A 17,386-nucleotide genomic window follows, 5' to 3' on the forward strand; every position below is an offset into this window, starting at 1 on the left:
AAGTTGAGATATTAAAAACCAATCAGTCACCCACCTTGAATATATTTGTAATGTAAGGGACGGCAGTATACTGAGGGATTTTATGTTAAGTGGCAACTGTATCTGTCTTCTCTGCCAGAGGCAAAGGTATATAGTAATCCTCATATCCATCTTGTCCTCCCATCTATCACACAGTCTTGTCAATGCAACTAGTCCCACATATTTCTATGGATTGGCATGAAACTTGGTAGATGTTATAGTCATCACTGAATGTGCCGTTTGACATGATTTTGCACCCCCGAAACTTGGCTTCAAGGGATTAATTTCCTCTACGCCTATGGCATAATATCCTTTCTCTTTTACCAAATATATTTTGTAACACTAACAAGAGTAACACACTTTATGTTCTTGTTAAAATTAGAAACAAAGAATAGATCTATTGATCTTTGAGGTAAATTTTGTCAAGGGAGGTAACTAAATTATTAACTCTGATAGCTGTTATCTCACTTGTACATTTCTTCCACAGATGGTAATACTTCAGACTAGAGTAGAAAATGCATTGAAATTAAATCAACAAAGTCATTTATTTAGTAATGTTTTAAATGATAATGTAAATTATGGATTTCCACGAAATGTGGTATATATTACACTTATCACCTAACGATGTACTTATCACTAAATTGCTTTGTTCACACTGTTGAAGTCATTGCCCTTTTTTACTCTGGCTGAATGCAGTGTATACATAGCTGCCAACCAACACGACCTTTTCAGCGATTCACAGATTCACGCCGCATGCAAAAAAATCACGAATTCCCCAATTCTTAATTATTTTAAATTTTTAACAAAATAACCAATTTCTTGTTAAGTGCTAGTCGTGATATCAGCAGTTGCCGATATGGTCCGGTACTACAGCTCGCGATATTAGTAGAACTTTAGCCGATTGACAATGTTGGCCCAGTAGCATCATTTTAGCGTTATTGTAATCTATATGTATAAGAGTAGTTTGGGCCTAACTGGAATTTTGCTCCATGCATGCACCACCAACACTGATTTGATTTACCAATTCAGCATCACATCTTGAAACTGTCTCAACAAACCAAGGAAAAAGAAATGTATTGCATAAAAAGTGAAGTTTAGTTTGGAATATGCCAAAATTGGTTGTGTATTCAGCCATCATACACCGATATACATCATGCTTTTTGCACACAGTGTGCCACAACTTTTAGCATTCGGCATGGTGGCAGAGATGATGTGAGGAAGCACATTGGTAGCAAAAAGCACATGGAGGTTGGGAAAATTAAGAAATCTCAGCAGATTTCAGCTCGGGGGTATTTTAAGCCATTGACTGAAGACCTGCAAGCTACCAACACTGAAGCATTGTTTGTGAGTTTTCTTGTTGAACTTAATCCACCTTTATCAGCTGGAGACCATGTTAAACATTTGTTCCAAAAAATATTCCCGGACTCGAAGATTGCTTCACGAATTCATGTAAAACTTCTCTCATTTTTATCCCTATTTTCACTAATTGTGAGCCTGGAGGGTTGGCAGCTATATGTATAGAATAATGTTGTGGATACAAATAGTCTTGTGGCTTGCTGTGGAACACCCTGAAACATGATAAATGCTATGGTTATCATCAGAAAATGTGCATAACAACAAATCACATTACTCCTATTATATTTATTTCAGTTACTGACCTCTTTGAATCTTGTGACCATTGTAGGTCCTGCAGTTTTTTATTGATCTCTGTGAAACTTGGTACTTGTTGTGATCATAATCTTGAGATGTGCATGTAGATGAATTACAGGTCTCTTGCAATTTTTAATTGAGTTGTTTTTGTCTTGGTGCTGGATGTTGTGCATGACAGAAAAGTGTAAATGCAACTTGTCTAATGTTTAAGTGGATCACCATGAAACTTTGTGCATGTTATAGTCATTATCTGAAGAGAATCAACTCCCAACTCACTGCTGTCACAAATTATTGTAAAAGTTATGTTTGATTTTTTTGTGTGTGCCAGTAGTTGAGTGCAGTGTAAGACAGAATTTTGTAATACAATTTGTCTTGTGCAACTTGGTACATGTTATGGTCATCATTTAAAGATGCACTTTTTATCAAATCCTTGATCAGAGTACCATCTCATTTATTCAGTTCACCATCAAATACCTGCAGTAAACTAGTGTGTTTTTGAAATATTTTGCATTTTCATGTTTGGAATGCTTTATGGTCACATACAACTTATTATTCTTTGAGCTGTAGAACCAGTCTGTGTTTTGTGGGGTATTAAATATCTTGTTCAAAAGATTGAAGGTCAATGTTTGGACAAAAAATATTCAATTTCAGATGGCTTTTTTTCTTCTTCAGAACAAGCCTGCATGCAACAGTAGGCTTGAAACTAATACCATTTTCATTTTTATCCCAGTTGCTGCACATGTACTATAGGATCTTTCTTTACAAGCTGAATTTTTATGGTTGCTATGTACACATACATGGTATTTTTTTACCCAAAATATGCCACACTGCATATCAATTTACTCATTTTAAAAGTTTGCTCTTGGATATATTGTGCATTTGATTTAAGCATGGTGGCCATTTCTAAAGCAGTAGTGGCCATTGTTAAAAATCTTATCGCTACACGTATACCATGGATGACCATGACCTCTTGAGGTTTTCACCAATAAATTTATTTTCTTGGTCCTAAATGACCATGGTACCAGTCACATATTCAATATGCCCACCATGGTAGCCATCTTGTTGTCACCACCTCTCCTAATTGGAAAGTTGTATATGTGGTCCTAAATGTAAGAACTGATGCTAATTTGATTCCAATATGGCCACTATGATGAGAGCTTTTAAATTTTGTTATCACTAATCCTGAATGGTGGTCCTTATGAACATGGGATTTTCACCCCAAAACATCGCATGATTTGGTCCTCTGTGGAAATGGTACATATATTCATTATGGCTACTGTGTGGCTAACTTGAAAATCATGTTATTGCTGAAGAATATCAGGGCTGGTTTCAAAACTAAGCGATTATCTGGGGTTGCAAAACAGCCAGAAATGCACTGCACACAGTCTCTAAGAATTCATTGGACCCAGGCTGTTATTTCAGTTAAGTGATGAGTGATTGTATATCTTCTTGCATAGTGCAAAATAAAGTGCAAATAGAGAATTCCTGTAATTTTTAGTAATACTTAGCATAGCTTTGATTCAGAGTATATGCCTATCTGATCAAACTTCTGAGATATTTTGATCAATTAATCAGTACAGAATTTAATGACTGTTGTAAAATTATTTGCTCGAGATGTGCAATCTACATTTCAGAATGTGGTAAAAGGCCTCATCTGGAGCATATACTGTACACTCTCTTATGTGAATAAAATAAAAACTTGTTTTTTAAACATTGTATTATATGTTACAGATAGATGAGAAAACTATTGTATCCTCAACTGGAGCTCTATCATTAGAGAAAGTTCCAAGCAAAATGATAGTAATTGGAGCTGGTGTCATAGGCCTTGAATTGGTAAGAAATGCTTGTGTTTAAAAATTTAAATCAAGGGAGGTAGCTCTGTATGTTTTACTTATAAAAGATTGATTTCCATGTTAGGTCCATAATGATTCCAGACAATCTTGATCAGTGAACAGAAAAAGTTCGCCAAATTTACATGTTGATGAAAAGAAACTTTAATTTAATTCTGTATATTAAATGTTAATAATAATAATGACAAAAAATTTCATTTTCTTCTGCTGAATTCAAAGTGAAATTCTTATTCAGATAGTCAGTTAATTTGTTTGGCTCTTCAGCTGTATCACTCAAGTACTTAAGAATGCTATACTGCAATCATTTTAAACATCTGTATTATAATTTTGAGTAAGGCGAGTAATTTGAATTCCCATAGTTTGATGTTCCAATGAACTGTTGCAAGATAAAATAGAGCATTTAGAAAGTTGGAAGTAAATGTCAGCTAAAGAGAGGGTCAGTGACACTAGAGGTAGCCACATGCTTGCATGCAAATTTTATTTTATAAAAACTTGTGATGTTAGACAGCTGTCATTGTTTTGCAGCAACAATGGACAGGTGGCTAAAGTTAGAGATTTGGGAAACTGCTGTTAAGATATCTGCAGGGGAAAGAAAATGTAAAGAACTAAAATTTTACTGTTCTATTATAGATGAAGTTTCAGTCATGGCCTAAAAAATATGAGCAATCATTTTTGGTATTTTGCGTTTCGTGGCTGAAATATTTTATCTAGCCACATTACATATGTAGCGTAAATATACATCTAATTGGTACAAAAAGAATTCTAAAACTATTTGAACATTATACTAATTGTAAAACAAGTTGTTTCAGATCATGAATTTATATGTCAGGGATCAGTATGGCAGAGGTTAGGAGCAGATGTGACAATGATTGAGTTCCTTGGTCATGTTGGAGGAATGGGTATTGACATGGAGGTTTGCAAGAATATCCAGCGCATATTGCAGAAACAAGGGCTGAAATTTAAATTAAATAGCAAGGTGGACAAAGCTACCAGAGAAGGCAACATGATTAAAGTCTCTTTCGAAGGAGTCAAGGATGGGAAAAAAGAAGAGGTTTGTATCCCGAATTGTTTTCTCACCTGCCGTAGCAGATAACAAGGATTTGGCAAAGTGTTTAAGTTGGCCAATTTTGCTACCTATTGCCCTTTTCACAATATATCCATGATTGTGCTGAAGTGCTTTAAACCTATATACGTACATATGCATTCAAATATAGTAGGTGCCTTGTCATTCCATCCATTGAAGTTTTGCATCTTAATCATTTTTCAGAAACTGTTTTGGGGCATTTTTGTTCAGTAAACACATTGCAAATTACAAGTCAAATACCAGACTTCACAGTGGAGTTTATTGAACTTCTTTACTGCATCATCATATGTATTGATTCCATATTGATTATGGAAACATTTTTATTATATGTCCACAGTTAAATGTCTGCTTATCTCAAAATAATGATAGAAGATTGTTTAAGTTCTGTAAGATTATATGGTCTGTTTGGAAGAACGAAAGTGTATAATTTTATTTTCAAGGCAGCAGTTTTTACAGGTCAGCAATTTACATGTGTGTAAGTCACTGACCTGTGTGTGTAAGTTATTTTGAGATCCATAGACATTTAACTGTGGTCATTGCACTTTTACACTATTAAGCGCTTTTTTAAAGGTTTTGTGCTTTCTGTATTGTATATTTGGAACTAATGGGGAAAACTTTCCTCCAAGTTCATTGTATTGCAATGGTCCAATGGCAGTTTTTGAAAGAGAAATGCCATACAAACGATCAGTCTACCTGTTTGTTATCTGTTTGTGAGCAACTGGACATGTAATGTCATGTGGTAACTGTCTCCACTTCTTTAAATTGTTTATATTTGTTAAATAATAATGTGACTTCCCCCCAGGTCTATTTTGCAAGTTCCTATAATGGTGGAGAGTGTATTTTCTCCTTCTGTTAAACAAAGGGTAGAATTTTCTAAATAAGGGAGGGATTGAATGAAGACATGATTGTAGGGCTTGAAAATATTATATACAATTTTAATTCAGTTTGCTCATATTTCATCGCAGACTTTGAGAAACTTTAGCTGGCATTCTTCGTTCGTGCATTTTACAATAGACCCAAAATTCCAGTTCATGAATAGCTTACTGATTTTTCATCAAACTACAGATTTTATAACCCAACAAAAGGTGTTCCTATTGATACAAAAAAAACACACAAAAAACAGACATCCAAGGCACATCCGTATGTTTAAAAACCCTAACAATGTCTTATTTTAAAACAATGAATACATATGAAACTGAAATATCTGTTTATCTACTAACACCATGTCAATTAGACGCTTCTTCTTTTCTTTCCCAGCTTGAATGTGATTCATTGTTGGTGTGCATAGGCAGAAGGCCTTATACTCAGAATCTCGGCTTGGAAGAACTAGGTATACCAAAAGATAGCAAAGGCAGGGTAGAAGTCAACTCTCGCTTCCAAACTTGTGTTCCAAGGTATTTCATAAAATTTAGCCTCTCTTCCTATATATGCTGAATGAAAGGAGAAAATAATCCCCTTAAGGCCCTATCGTTACAATCTCTGATCAGATTATAAATGCTTGCCTTACCTTCTCAGTAAGCCAAGGTATTTTGGTAATAGCAGTAATTACATGACCTTGTTGTCAGATTTAAATAAACATTTTTTGTTTTTTGTAATTAGCACATAACATCAGGTAAAAGTGAATTGAAGTAAGTTTGTGTTATGCACACAGTAAACTATAAATTGTATTACCGTTGTATAAAATTTAATAAGCTGTTACTTTTAAATAAAAAAATATTATAATTGCTGTTTGATTTAATGGCCTGTATTTTATTATCATTATTAAAGCTACCTAATTATAATTTCAAAAAGTGTAAGCAAATATTTGTCGATAATGCCAGATTGTAAATTATCATAAATGATTATTTTATGAAAGTAGTCATATAAATTTGCAGCTCTTAAAATAATAGAACATTTTTAGTTTGCATCTTTACACTAAACAAAATTGTTTTTCAACTCTTTCAGTATATATGCCATAGGAGACTGCATCAAAGGACCCATGCTGGCCCACAAAGCTGAAGATGAAGGTAGAGTGATTTTGTCCTCTTGGTATGCCAGATTTATAGGGTATAATAGTGTTGCCTCTGACCATCTATTATATCCTGTCATGTCATTGCATTGCAGATTTCATTTTAGCTCAACAACTTATATGGACTACATGGATTGAGGGGGCCCCGAGTGTCCGAGTGGTCTAAAGCGCTCTCTGTTACAGATCACTGTCATCTCACCTCTGTCTGCGTGGGTTTGAGTCTCGGATTCAGCCAATGTGGGTGTGTGAGAAAGCTTGCCAGTAGCTTCTCAAGGGTCAGTAGTTCTTTCTGGGGATTTCTCGGGTTCTTCCTCTATCATTAATACTGGCTGCCATGTATAGCTTATCATGTGCTAAAAATGGCATTAAACCCTACAACAGCAACAACATGGATTGAAAGCAAATTTGGTTAAATTAATAGTATCTGGGTCAGCTTTAATTTTTACCTTTATCCAACAAATGTAAGAATGTTCTGTTTTGACTTTGTTGGTTTTAACAGCACTGTGAACTCATTATTGGCCATATCATGCTGAGGAAATGGGAGCTAAGTACATTTCTCAAGGACACAGCAAAGCAGCTGATCTGTGCAGGTTTTTGGCAGATATTGATTCTTTACCTGCTGAGCTACTGCAGCTACCAGAACATTATGGCCCCTATTTAAGTTGTAACTTTTCCCGTTATATGTGTTATATTTTTAGGGACAGCCATGTCATATTGACATGTGCCTGTGTATCTTGTTATGCCCATGGAGGTGGTGACATATTTGTATTTTGTATGCAGACAGATTGACTAAAAATACATGAAGAAATTTTTTAATGTGTTCAGATTATGAAAAACAGTTTAATTTTAAGCATTTAGGCCAAGTTTTTGAGAGCCACTTTGTCTTTATTTCTTGTATGCCAGACTTGAGATCAAAAGGGTGTTGGTTCAGATCCTATCATTGGACTAGCGTGGACCAGCTTCTGTGGTGTGCCCTTAGCAAGACTCTTTACTCCAGTTTCCTTGGCACTACTTACTTGTGTTGTTGTAAGAAAAGTACTAAACCCCAGGTTGGCGCTGGCTTTAAAGAAGTTGTCACCCCAAAATTGCCAACCTCAATATATTCTCGCCAATTTTCATAAAATGTTGCAGTTTTCATGATAGTATTATCTCAACACCCTTGGGAACAAGGTAATATTGTCGACATAAGCGAATGTGTAGATAAGTAAGGGGGAGGGGTTTAAAAATAAATTGAAATTCTGCAAACAAGTGAATCTTTTTTTGGTGACTAGGATTTACAAAGAGAGAGAGAAAAATACAATGGAAATTTTGATCAAATGAAAACAACTAGTCTGAAATACACTTGTATATTGACAACTTGTATTTTGTGTAGTACACCCCACATTGTGTTAAGTAATGTACATGTATATGAAAAATCCATGAATTTGAGTATTAGATCATATGTTAGAAAATTCATGTATCTGTCAAATCCCATTACAAAATACAAAATTGCCAGATGGTATATTTTGTCGCTAATAAGGACAACAATAGCAATTTGTGACATTGACGATGCCCAGCATGATCCCTGTAAACCAAACCAAACCAAAGTAAATATTGCTCCCACTATGTAACATGTTCATGTTTTATAATGTAATGTTCGATCAGTATAAACAATGCTATTAGTACAAGTAGATGTTTGCATGTGTGAAATAATAGTACTTTATCATTTTCAGAACACTGACTCAAATAGAATCACATAATTGAAAATACTTTTAATAAGTCTTGATCCCTAGGCCATTTGCCTTCAGATGGCCATCAATATTGTCTTGATCAATAAGACTAAGTCTGAAATAGTAAGTTTTTGTATTTTAAATTTAGTCCATCAAAATAGTTCATCAAATTATGAAAGAACAGTCCCATTCCAGGGAATTAAATACTTAATCTATCAAGTCCTTATCTAGGGCTCTGATATTGTTATCCCTGTCTTTCCATTTCATCCAGTCACATCCACCCAAAATGTTCCTTTGTTCATTAATTTTTGAAGGACCTAATTGATCAAAATGATATTTGACATGAGGTTTTATATGAAGAAGAGCTTGGTCAATTTCATTTTCAGCAAAATATATGAATTATAACACCAGTTTGATTTAGAACATCTGTGTACCATTATTTGTCTCATTTACTTACTCGTGATGGAAAGTTCTCAAAAGTCAGTAGCATCTGAAAAAAACAAGCTGGTTTACAGCAGTAATTCAAGGGTGAGCTTGGTATACTAGCCATAGTCTTCAAAATAAAAGATAAATTCTATGTTACTCTTTAATAAGTCAGCTAATAGTAAATAATGATGGAACAGATTGACAAGGATCATGGGGGAGATTATGCATTTTAAAAATGGCATTAACACTTTCCTTGTAATTTTTTCCTCAATTATTCTAGGTATAATTTGTGTGGAAGGAATGTGTGGTGGAGCAGTCCATATAGATTACAACTGTGTCCCATCGGTCATTTACACGCATCCAGAAGTTGCTTGGGTTGGAAAATCAGAGGAACAGCTGAAGGAGGAAGTATGTATAATTCATAGTTACAAGATCAAAATGTTATAAAGTGTATATGATTGTTTGAAAATTTCATGTAATTGCTTAAATTATGATTCCACAGATTTCCATAAAATGTATCAAACTTTACTAAACACTATCTCAGGCCTAAAACTTTACTGAACACTATCTCTAGCCTCAAACTTTACTAAACACTATCTCTAGCCTCAAACTTTACTAAACACTATCTCTAGCCTCAAACTTTACTAAACACTATCTCTAGCCTCAAACTTTAATAACACTATCTCTAGCCTCAAACTTTAATAACACTATCTCTAGCCTCAAACTTTACTAAACACTATCTCTAGCCTCAAACTTTACTAAACACTATCTCTAGCCTCAAACTTTACTAAACACTATCTCTAGCCTCAAACTTTACTGAACACTATCTCTAGCCTCAAACTTTACTAAACACTATCTCTAGCCTCAAACTTTACTAAACACTATCTCTAGCCTCAAACTTTACTAAACACTATCTCTAGCCTCAAACTTTACTGAACACTATCTCTAGCCTCAAACTTTACTAAACACTATCTCTAGCCTCAAACTTTACTAAACACTATCTCTAGCCTCAAACTTTACTAAACACTATCTCTAGCCTCAAACTTTAATAACACTATCTCTAGCCTCAAACTTTACTAAACACTATCTCTAGCCTCAAACTTTACTAAACACTATCTCAAGCCTCAAACTTTACTAAACACTATCTCTAGCCTCAAACTTTACTGAACACTATCTCTAGCCTCAAACTCTACTAAACACTATCTCTAGCCTCAAACTTTACTAAACACTATCTCAAGCCTCAAACTTTACTGAACACTATCTCTAGCCTCAAACTTTACTGAACACTATCTCTAGCCTCAAACTTTACTAAACACTATCTCAAGCCTAAAACTTTACTAAACACTATCTCTAGCCTCAAACTTTACTAAACACTATCTCAAGCCTAAAACTTTCCTAAACACTGTCTCTAGCCTCAAACTTTACTAAACACTATCTCTAGCCTCAAACTTTACTAAACACTATCTCAAGCCTAAAACTTTCCTAAACACTATCTCTAGCCTCAAACTTTACTAAACACTATCTCTAGCCTCAAACTTTACTAAACACTATCTCTAGCCTCAAACTTTACTAAACACTATCTCAAGCCTAAAACTTTCCTAAACACTGTCTCTAGCCTCAAACTTTCCTAAACACTATCTCAAGCCTAAAACTTTACTAAACACTATCTCTAGCCTCAAACTTTACTAAACACTATCTCAAGCCTCAAACTTTACTGAACACTATCTCTAGCCTCAAACTTTACTAAACACTATCTCTAGCCTCAAACTTTACTAAACACTATCTCAAGCCTTAAACTTTACTAAACACTATCTCTAGCCTCAAACTTTACTAAACACTATCTCAAGCCTCAAACTTTACTGAACACTATCTCTAGCCTCAAACTTTACTTAACACTATCTCTAGCCTCAAACTTTACTAAACACTATCTCAAGCCTAAAACTTTACTAAACACTATCTCAAGCCTCAAACTTTACTAAACACTATCTCAAGTCTAAAACTTTACTAAACACTATCTCTAGCCTCAAACTTTAATAACACTATCTCTAGCCTCAAACTTTACTAAACACTATCTCTAGCCTCAAACTTTACTAAACACTGTCTCAAGCCTAAAACTTTCCTAAACACTATCTCTAGCCTCAAACTTTAATAACACTATCTCTAGCCTCAAACTTTACTAAACACTATCTCAAGCCTCAAACTTTATTAAACACTATCTCAAGCCTCAAATGTTACTAAACACTATCTCAAGCCTCAAACTTTACTAAACACTATCTCAAGCCTAAAACTTTACTAAACACTATCTCTAGCCTCAAACTTTAATAACACTATCTCTAGCCTCAAACTTTACTAAACACTATCTCTAGCCTCAAACTTTACTAAACACTATCTCAAGCCTAAAACTTTACTAAACACTATCTCAAGCCTCAAACTTTACTAAACACTATCTCAAGCCTAAAACTTTACTAAACACTATCTCTAGCCTCAAACTTTAATAACACTATCTCTAGCCTCAGACTTTATTATACTAAACACTTTCTCTAGCCTCAAACTTTACTAAACACTATCTCAAGCCTAAAACTTTCCTAAACACTATCTCTAGCCTCAAACTTTACTAAACACTATCTCAAGCCTAAAACTTTACTAAACACTATCTCTAGCCTCAAACTTTACTAAACACTATCTCAAGCCTCAAACTTTACTGAACACTATCTCTAGCCTCAAACTTTACTAAACACTATCTCTAGCCTCAAACTTTACTAAACACTATCTCAAGCCTCAAACTTTACTGAACACTATCTCTAGCCTCAAACTTTACTAAACATTATCTCTAGCCTCAAATTTTACTAAACACTATCTCTAGCCTCAGACTTTACTAAACACTATCTCTAGCCTCAAACTTTACTAAACACTATCTCAAGCCTCAAACTTTACTGAACACTATCTCTAGCCTCAAACTTTACTAAACATTATCTCAAGCCTCAAACTTTAATAACACTATCTCTAGCCTCAAACTTTACTAAACACTATCTCTAGCCTCAAACTTTACTAAACACTATCTCAAGCCTCAAACTTTGCTAAACACTATCTCAAGCTTCAAACGTTACCAAACACTATCTTCTGCCTCAAATGTTACTAAATACTATCTCTAGGCACAAACTTTACTCAAGCCCAGGTTGATGAATGATGTGGCCATTTAAACACATGAAAGCAAAGATTACCCAAAGGAATATAAAGCATTCATGACCATTGCTTATACAGTAAAACCTGTTAGGAGAGACTGCCACTTCTGCCAACCAAAAGTGGTCTCTCGTAAGAGGTGTGTGAAAATGGACTGGTTTTCAGGGTCAGTAGTTAGCATTGTTGAAAAATAAATAATACCCATACTCACTGTACATGTATCATATCCTTTATTCATAAATCTTGTTAAATATTGCATGCATTCCTCTCAAAATATCTTTATACAATAAAGATATACATCTATCAAACAACGAGAATAAAATTTATATTTCAACATCACATTAATATGTACAAAAAATGAACAGTTAGATATGATGTATATATCTTATTTTATACACTTATTCACTTGTTTTTTTTTAAAAGAAAGCCATTATACTTCTTTGTTGACATGTTTTACTCAGCCATTTGGTCTGAACATGTATCTCAATTATTGCCTTTTCCTGAATCAACTTTCCACTTACTGGTACGTTTTTACTCCTTGCAACACAAAACCACTCCCATACTCGCTTGTTCAGATCTCCGTAAACTGTCCGTCATGCCATGGCATATTTCTTCTGTGCTTGTGCACCTTTCTGCCATTCGTTTCTAATGGACTTCTTGTCTTTCATTACATTTTGAACTTGCGTTTTACCGACGCTTAAGCTGACTGCTATTTTGCGAGTGGTCTCGCATTTTTCATTTCTTTCAGTGACATTAATCCTTTCTTCCAGTGTTAAAATTTTTCTTTTTTTCAGCGGAGATTCTGCTGTTGTTATTAGTGTTGACATTATAAAGACTATCGGTTTTGGTCCGGTTTTGGGGAAATGTGGAATATATATTATGTACCAATGAATGAAACCAAAAGACATAATTAACTCATCAAGAAACAATACATTTATTCTGAGACGAAGTTTAAATCAACAGCATTATAGCTCCATAAACAAATGTTCCGACCATCTGCACCCATGTAAACAGATGGTGGCTTGGTGAAACACTAACAAAAGAAATAAAAAATAATTTCAAAAAAATCCGGAAATGATTCACACTTACTAGTATTAAAGACAATGAGCTCATTCACCCTCCAGGCATTATGGATTAACTGGAAGGACAAACGATGTACTCAAACCTACACTGAAGCCCTTTCAAACGATTTCTCACTGGGACATAAGGACTACCGGCGTTTTGTGAGTTTTCATAAAGATAAAGAAAAAATACAAACCTCTAAATTGACTGCGTATATCCATCATTACTCCCTTTGATGTTACTCTTACTGGCTATTCACATGACTTCAGCACTACAGTGGCGGTTAGTGACATGTACTTTAGTCTGGTTTACTGCAGTTTACAAATGACACCGTATGCTGGAGTTGTAAATTTCACAAAACTGGTACTGTAGCAAGACAAATTATTTTTAAATACTTTATTAGAGCAATCTTTGCTATTTATGCAGTCTTTGTTACAAAGGATTAAATGATGGTTAGAGGTGCTTATCTCGATATATGGTTGTTCAACTATAGTGTTATTTAATGTGCTCTTTGTTTGCATACTACATTTATCCCGAGCTCTAGTGTTTACAAAGGATTAAGTTAAGGTCAGTGGTGTCAATCTGTTTTGCAGTGTAAAAATGCATATTTTGCCCAGAAATCGCGGTCACTGGTTGCATTCAGCAGGTGGTCGTTCATAACAGAGCGTTTATATAGTAAAATTGATCCGTGCATTACGATTGTGGTCGGAAATGACAGGTGGTCACTTCTAGCAGAGGTCGCTCAGGACAGGTTTTACTGTACACAAGAAATTTTCAGGCATCAAACATGAGCCTAAATGCCTTCTGCTTTCCAGGCATCAAATCATGTTAGCAGTACTTAAGTCCTCTGACTTACTTGAAGGAGGAATGTCATTACTTAAATGCATACTCAAGGCTTGTGTTTAAAAGTATAGATTGTATCCATCCATCTAGTCATCATGAGTCTTATGTGAAATTCTGTGTCTTGGGTGCAGATAAAATATCTAAACAGCTTTGCAGAAACTTTGGCATGAAAGGCCTTTCTACTTCTGGGATATAACTGGCACTGTGTCCGTCTGTCTTTCTGTAATCTGTAACATTTTCAGTCCAGAGTACAAGTCACAAATCATTCAATCTATGGCTATGATACTTTGTACATGTGTTGAACTAGTGATCCAGATGACCCATGTGCCATTCAAAATTCTTCAGTATTCAGTATTTTATGTTTTCATACATCCACCAAAGACAGAGTGTCATGTTATGGCATCTGTCAGTCCATCTGTTTCCCGTATCATTTCCAAACATTGGCTCAAGTTCTCCATGTCTACCATACCAAACCAGCTTGCATTTGTGGTATATCACTTCTGGGGTCCAAAGGTCAAAGTCACTGACTGAAAGAAGAAAGGTCATTTCTACATATTAACTTTAGTTCTGCATCACAGACTTCGGCCAAACTTAATGGATGGCTTTCACGTCGAGTCAAGAAGAAATCTGACAGTTTGGAGTCAAATTATCAAAGGTAAAGTTCCCTGACTGAAAGAAGAAAAATGGTTTCAACAGAATATAAAACAGATCTGGACTATACTTATTGGCTTGCACATGGCATAAGGAAGAAACTTATTGATTTTGGGGGTCAATATCACTGTGACTAATATGCATCAGTCTTGTACCAAACATTTAGACAGGCTTGCACTTGGAGTGAGATAGAAACCTATTGATTCAGAGGTCAAACATCAAAGTCACTATGGCTGAACAAAGAAAAATGGTTTCTGCACAAAAATATCTGTTGTCAACTGTGTGACTGCTTATTAGTTTATGGATGGCTTACATGTTGGGTTGGAATTTTGTTAAATACTGATTTTGGTCAAAGGCCATGACAGGCCAGTAAAGAAAATAAAAGTTTCTGCACAGCAGGTTTAGTCGTATATAACTTAAGTTCAGTTTTGACATTTGTAACATTTTCACCCAATTTATCTGTTCAGCCAGCCAGCAATCATTCACACTCTCATTGCAGGAACACAAGTCCAAAACTCTTCAGAAAATCACTATGAATGTTGATAGACACATCTGACAAGTGGTCTGGATGGGCCATTTGCTTTTCATAAGTCTTCAGTTTAAATGTCATTTTAATTGGGGGGGAGGTTGTCCATTCCTTCATCCACTATCCACATTTTTGTTTCCAGAGCAAAACTCCAGAAATGTTTAAAAGACATCTGTCTCAGTGTGATTTGAAGCTTGATTTGTAATGCCTTTTGCATTTTGCAATTCTTCAGTTAAATAATTTTACTGTTTTTATCAGTTTGTTTGTTAATCATATATCCACATTAAGACCTTACTTTCTGGAACGAAACTTTTGATGATTATCACTCCCCTGTTTGCTTGGTAAATATGAACTTCCTGTGTGGAATTGTTTTCTAAATCATTCTTTATCCAAGCAGATGTTTTTGCAGACAAGTTTATCTTCTTGGAGGATTTTATATGCCTATAGTGGGATGTAACTATCACTATGACACGTGACAGTCATAACTCTCATTGTTCAAGATATTTAAACCAAACTTGTTATACATGTCAAGCTTGTATGTCAGGTACATTTGACACTTTGAAATTTCTTCATTCAGTACTTTCTTTTACCACTGAAACAGTGTAGCGTAGGTTGTATACAAATATAGAGTGCTGAACCGTAGAAAACTCGTATCAGTATTAAAAGGTATACAGATTTGAGTGCTGGACCTTAGGAAACTGATATCAGGATTAAAAGGTATACAAATTTGAGTGCTGGACCTTAGGAAACTGATATCAGGATTAAAAGGTATACAAATTTGAGTGCTGGACCTTAGGAAACTGATATCAGGATTAAAAGGTATACAAATTTGAGGACCACTCTGGTGCTCTGAGTGGTTAGAGCATCTGCCTTGGATGTGGGAGGTCACAGGTTTGAACCCCACACAAATTATACCAAAGACTTATAAAAAATGGTACTAGCAGCTGCCTTGCTTGACACTCAGTATTAGAAGTTTTGTGTTAGGACTGGTAGGCCTGGTGTCAGGATAATGTGACTGGGTGGGACATGATACCACATGTCAGTAGCATGATGCCTCAGTGCTAAACATCACTATAGACTGCCACACTGCAGACATCATAGCAAATATGACTGAAAACTTGTTAAAGCTACATTAAAAATCCAAATCACACACACACACATGCAGACACAAATTCAATAGCTGGACCATAGGAAACTAGTATCAAAATTAAAAGGTATACAAATTCCAGTGATAGACCATAGGAAACTAACATCAAGATTAAGGGTATACAAATTAGAGTGCTGGACCATATGAAACTAGCATCAAGATTAAAGGTATACAAATTAGAGTGCTGGACCATATGAAACTAGCATCTAGATTAAAGGTATACAAATTAGAGTGCTGGACCATAGGAAACTAGTATCAAACTTAAAGGTATACAGATTATAGTGCTGGGCCATAGGAAACTAGCATCAAGATTAAAGGTATACAAATTTGAGTAGGGTACTTTCACTTGGAGTCTTTACCTAAGTGGGAGATATACTATCTTCTTCAAATGACTCTTGTTGCAAAGCATAATATCTGGTGCAGATGATGCCATGGCCTATGTCTTACGTGCTTGTAAAATAAAACTCATCTCTTTAATATTTTTGTTTTCAGGGTGTTCAGTATAAAATTGGGAAATTCCCCTTATCAGCTAACAGTAGAGCCAAGACAAATGATGAGACAGATGGATTTGTGAAAGTTTTAGCTGACAAAGAGACAGATAGGTTGTTGGGTTGCCATTTTATTGGATCTGTAAGTAGTTCATTTTTTCTTCTTCACATCTCTGTTTCAATATTAATAAAGACGTTTAAGTCTGTTAGCCTCCAGCTAATATCATGTTCACAGAACTAGGCAGAAACTATAAAAAAGTAGAAGAGATTTTCTTTTTGTATATTAATACTTGATATATTTAAATTGTGTGGTAAGAGTAACATGATATTTTAACAAGTGGCAAAGCCACAAGTTAAAATATATCGTTTCTGGTACCACATGTACCAAACTTGCTCCAGAATTAAAGTTTAGAAGATTAAATTCGCTCTTTGGCACAGTCATGTAACCCCCACCCCCGTTTCATAAATTCACCTCCCTTTCATAGGCTGATTTTATAAATATACATAACCTAAGAAAGCAGTGTCTTTGGGTTGACCTAATCTGTCACATTACATTATTTTTTTGTCATTCTGTAAACTGTTTGACCCTATCCAAAACCAATCCAAGTCGGATTCAGCAATGCATCGTACTGCATTAAGTATCTAATAAATAGACATATTAAAGTTTGTATGCCTTGCTTACCATTAAGTATAAATGAACTGATATTTATCAGCATATTTTCATCCAGTTACAGCCCTTATTCA

The 17,386-nt window shown here is 35.0% G+C and overlaps 1 protein-coding gene across 2 annotated transcripts in view; it reads left to right on the forward strand.

Annotated features, from left to right (window-relative positions):
- Positions 1-17,386, forward strand: part of LOC149789291 (dihydrolipoyl dehydrogenase, mitochondrial-like) — a 41,981-nt gene that overhangs the window by 21,763 nt on the left and 2,832 nt on the right. For both annotated transcript variants that reach the window (XM_089975491.1, XM_089975490.1), the window contains exons 7-12: positions 3,400-3,501; positions 4,348-4,569; positions 5,860-5,996; positions 6,547-6,608; positions 9,026-9,153; positions 16,647-16,784. In XM_089975491.1, the coding sequence (XP_089831617.1) occupies positions 3,400-3,501; positions 4,348-4,569; positions 5,860-5,996; positions 6,547-6,608; positions 9,026-9,153; positions 16,647-16,784 (789 nt within the window). The remainder of the gene's footprint in view (positions 1-3,399; positions 3,502-4,347; positions 4,570-5,859; positions 5,997-6,546; positions 6,609-9,025; positions 9,154-16,646; positions 16,785-17,386) is intronic.

Source organism: Sinohyriopsis cumingii, chromosome 11 (genome assembly GCF_028554795.1).
Source record: "Sinohyriopsis cumingii isolate HCF-2022 chromosome 11, ASM2855479v2, whole genome shotgun sequence".
Taxonomy (NCBI): domain Eukaryota; kingdom Metazoa; phylum Mollusca; class Bivalvia; order Unionida; family Unionidae; genus Sinohyriopsis; species Sinohyriopsis cumingii.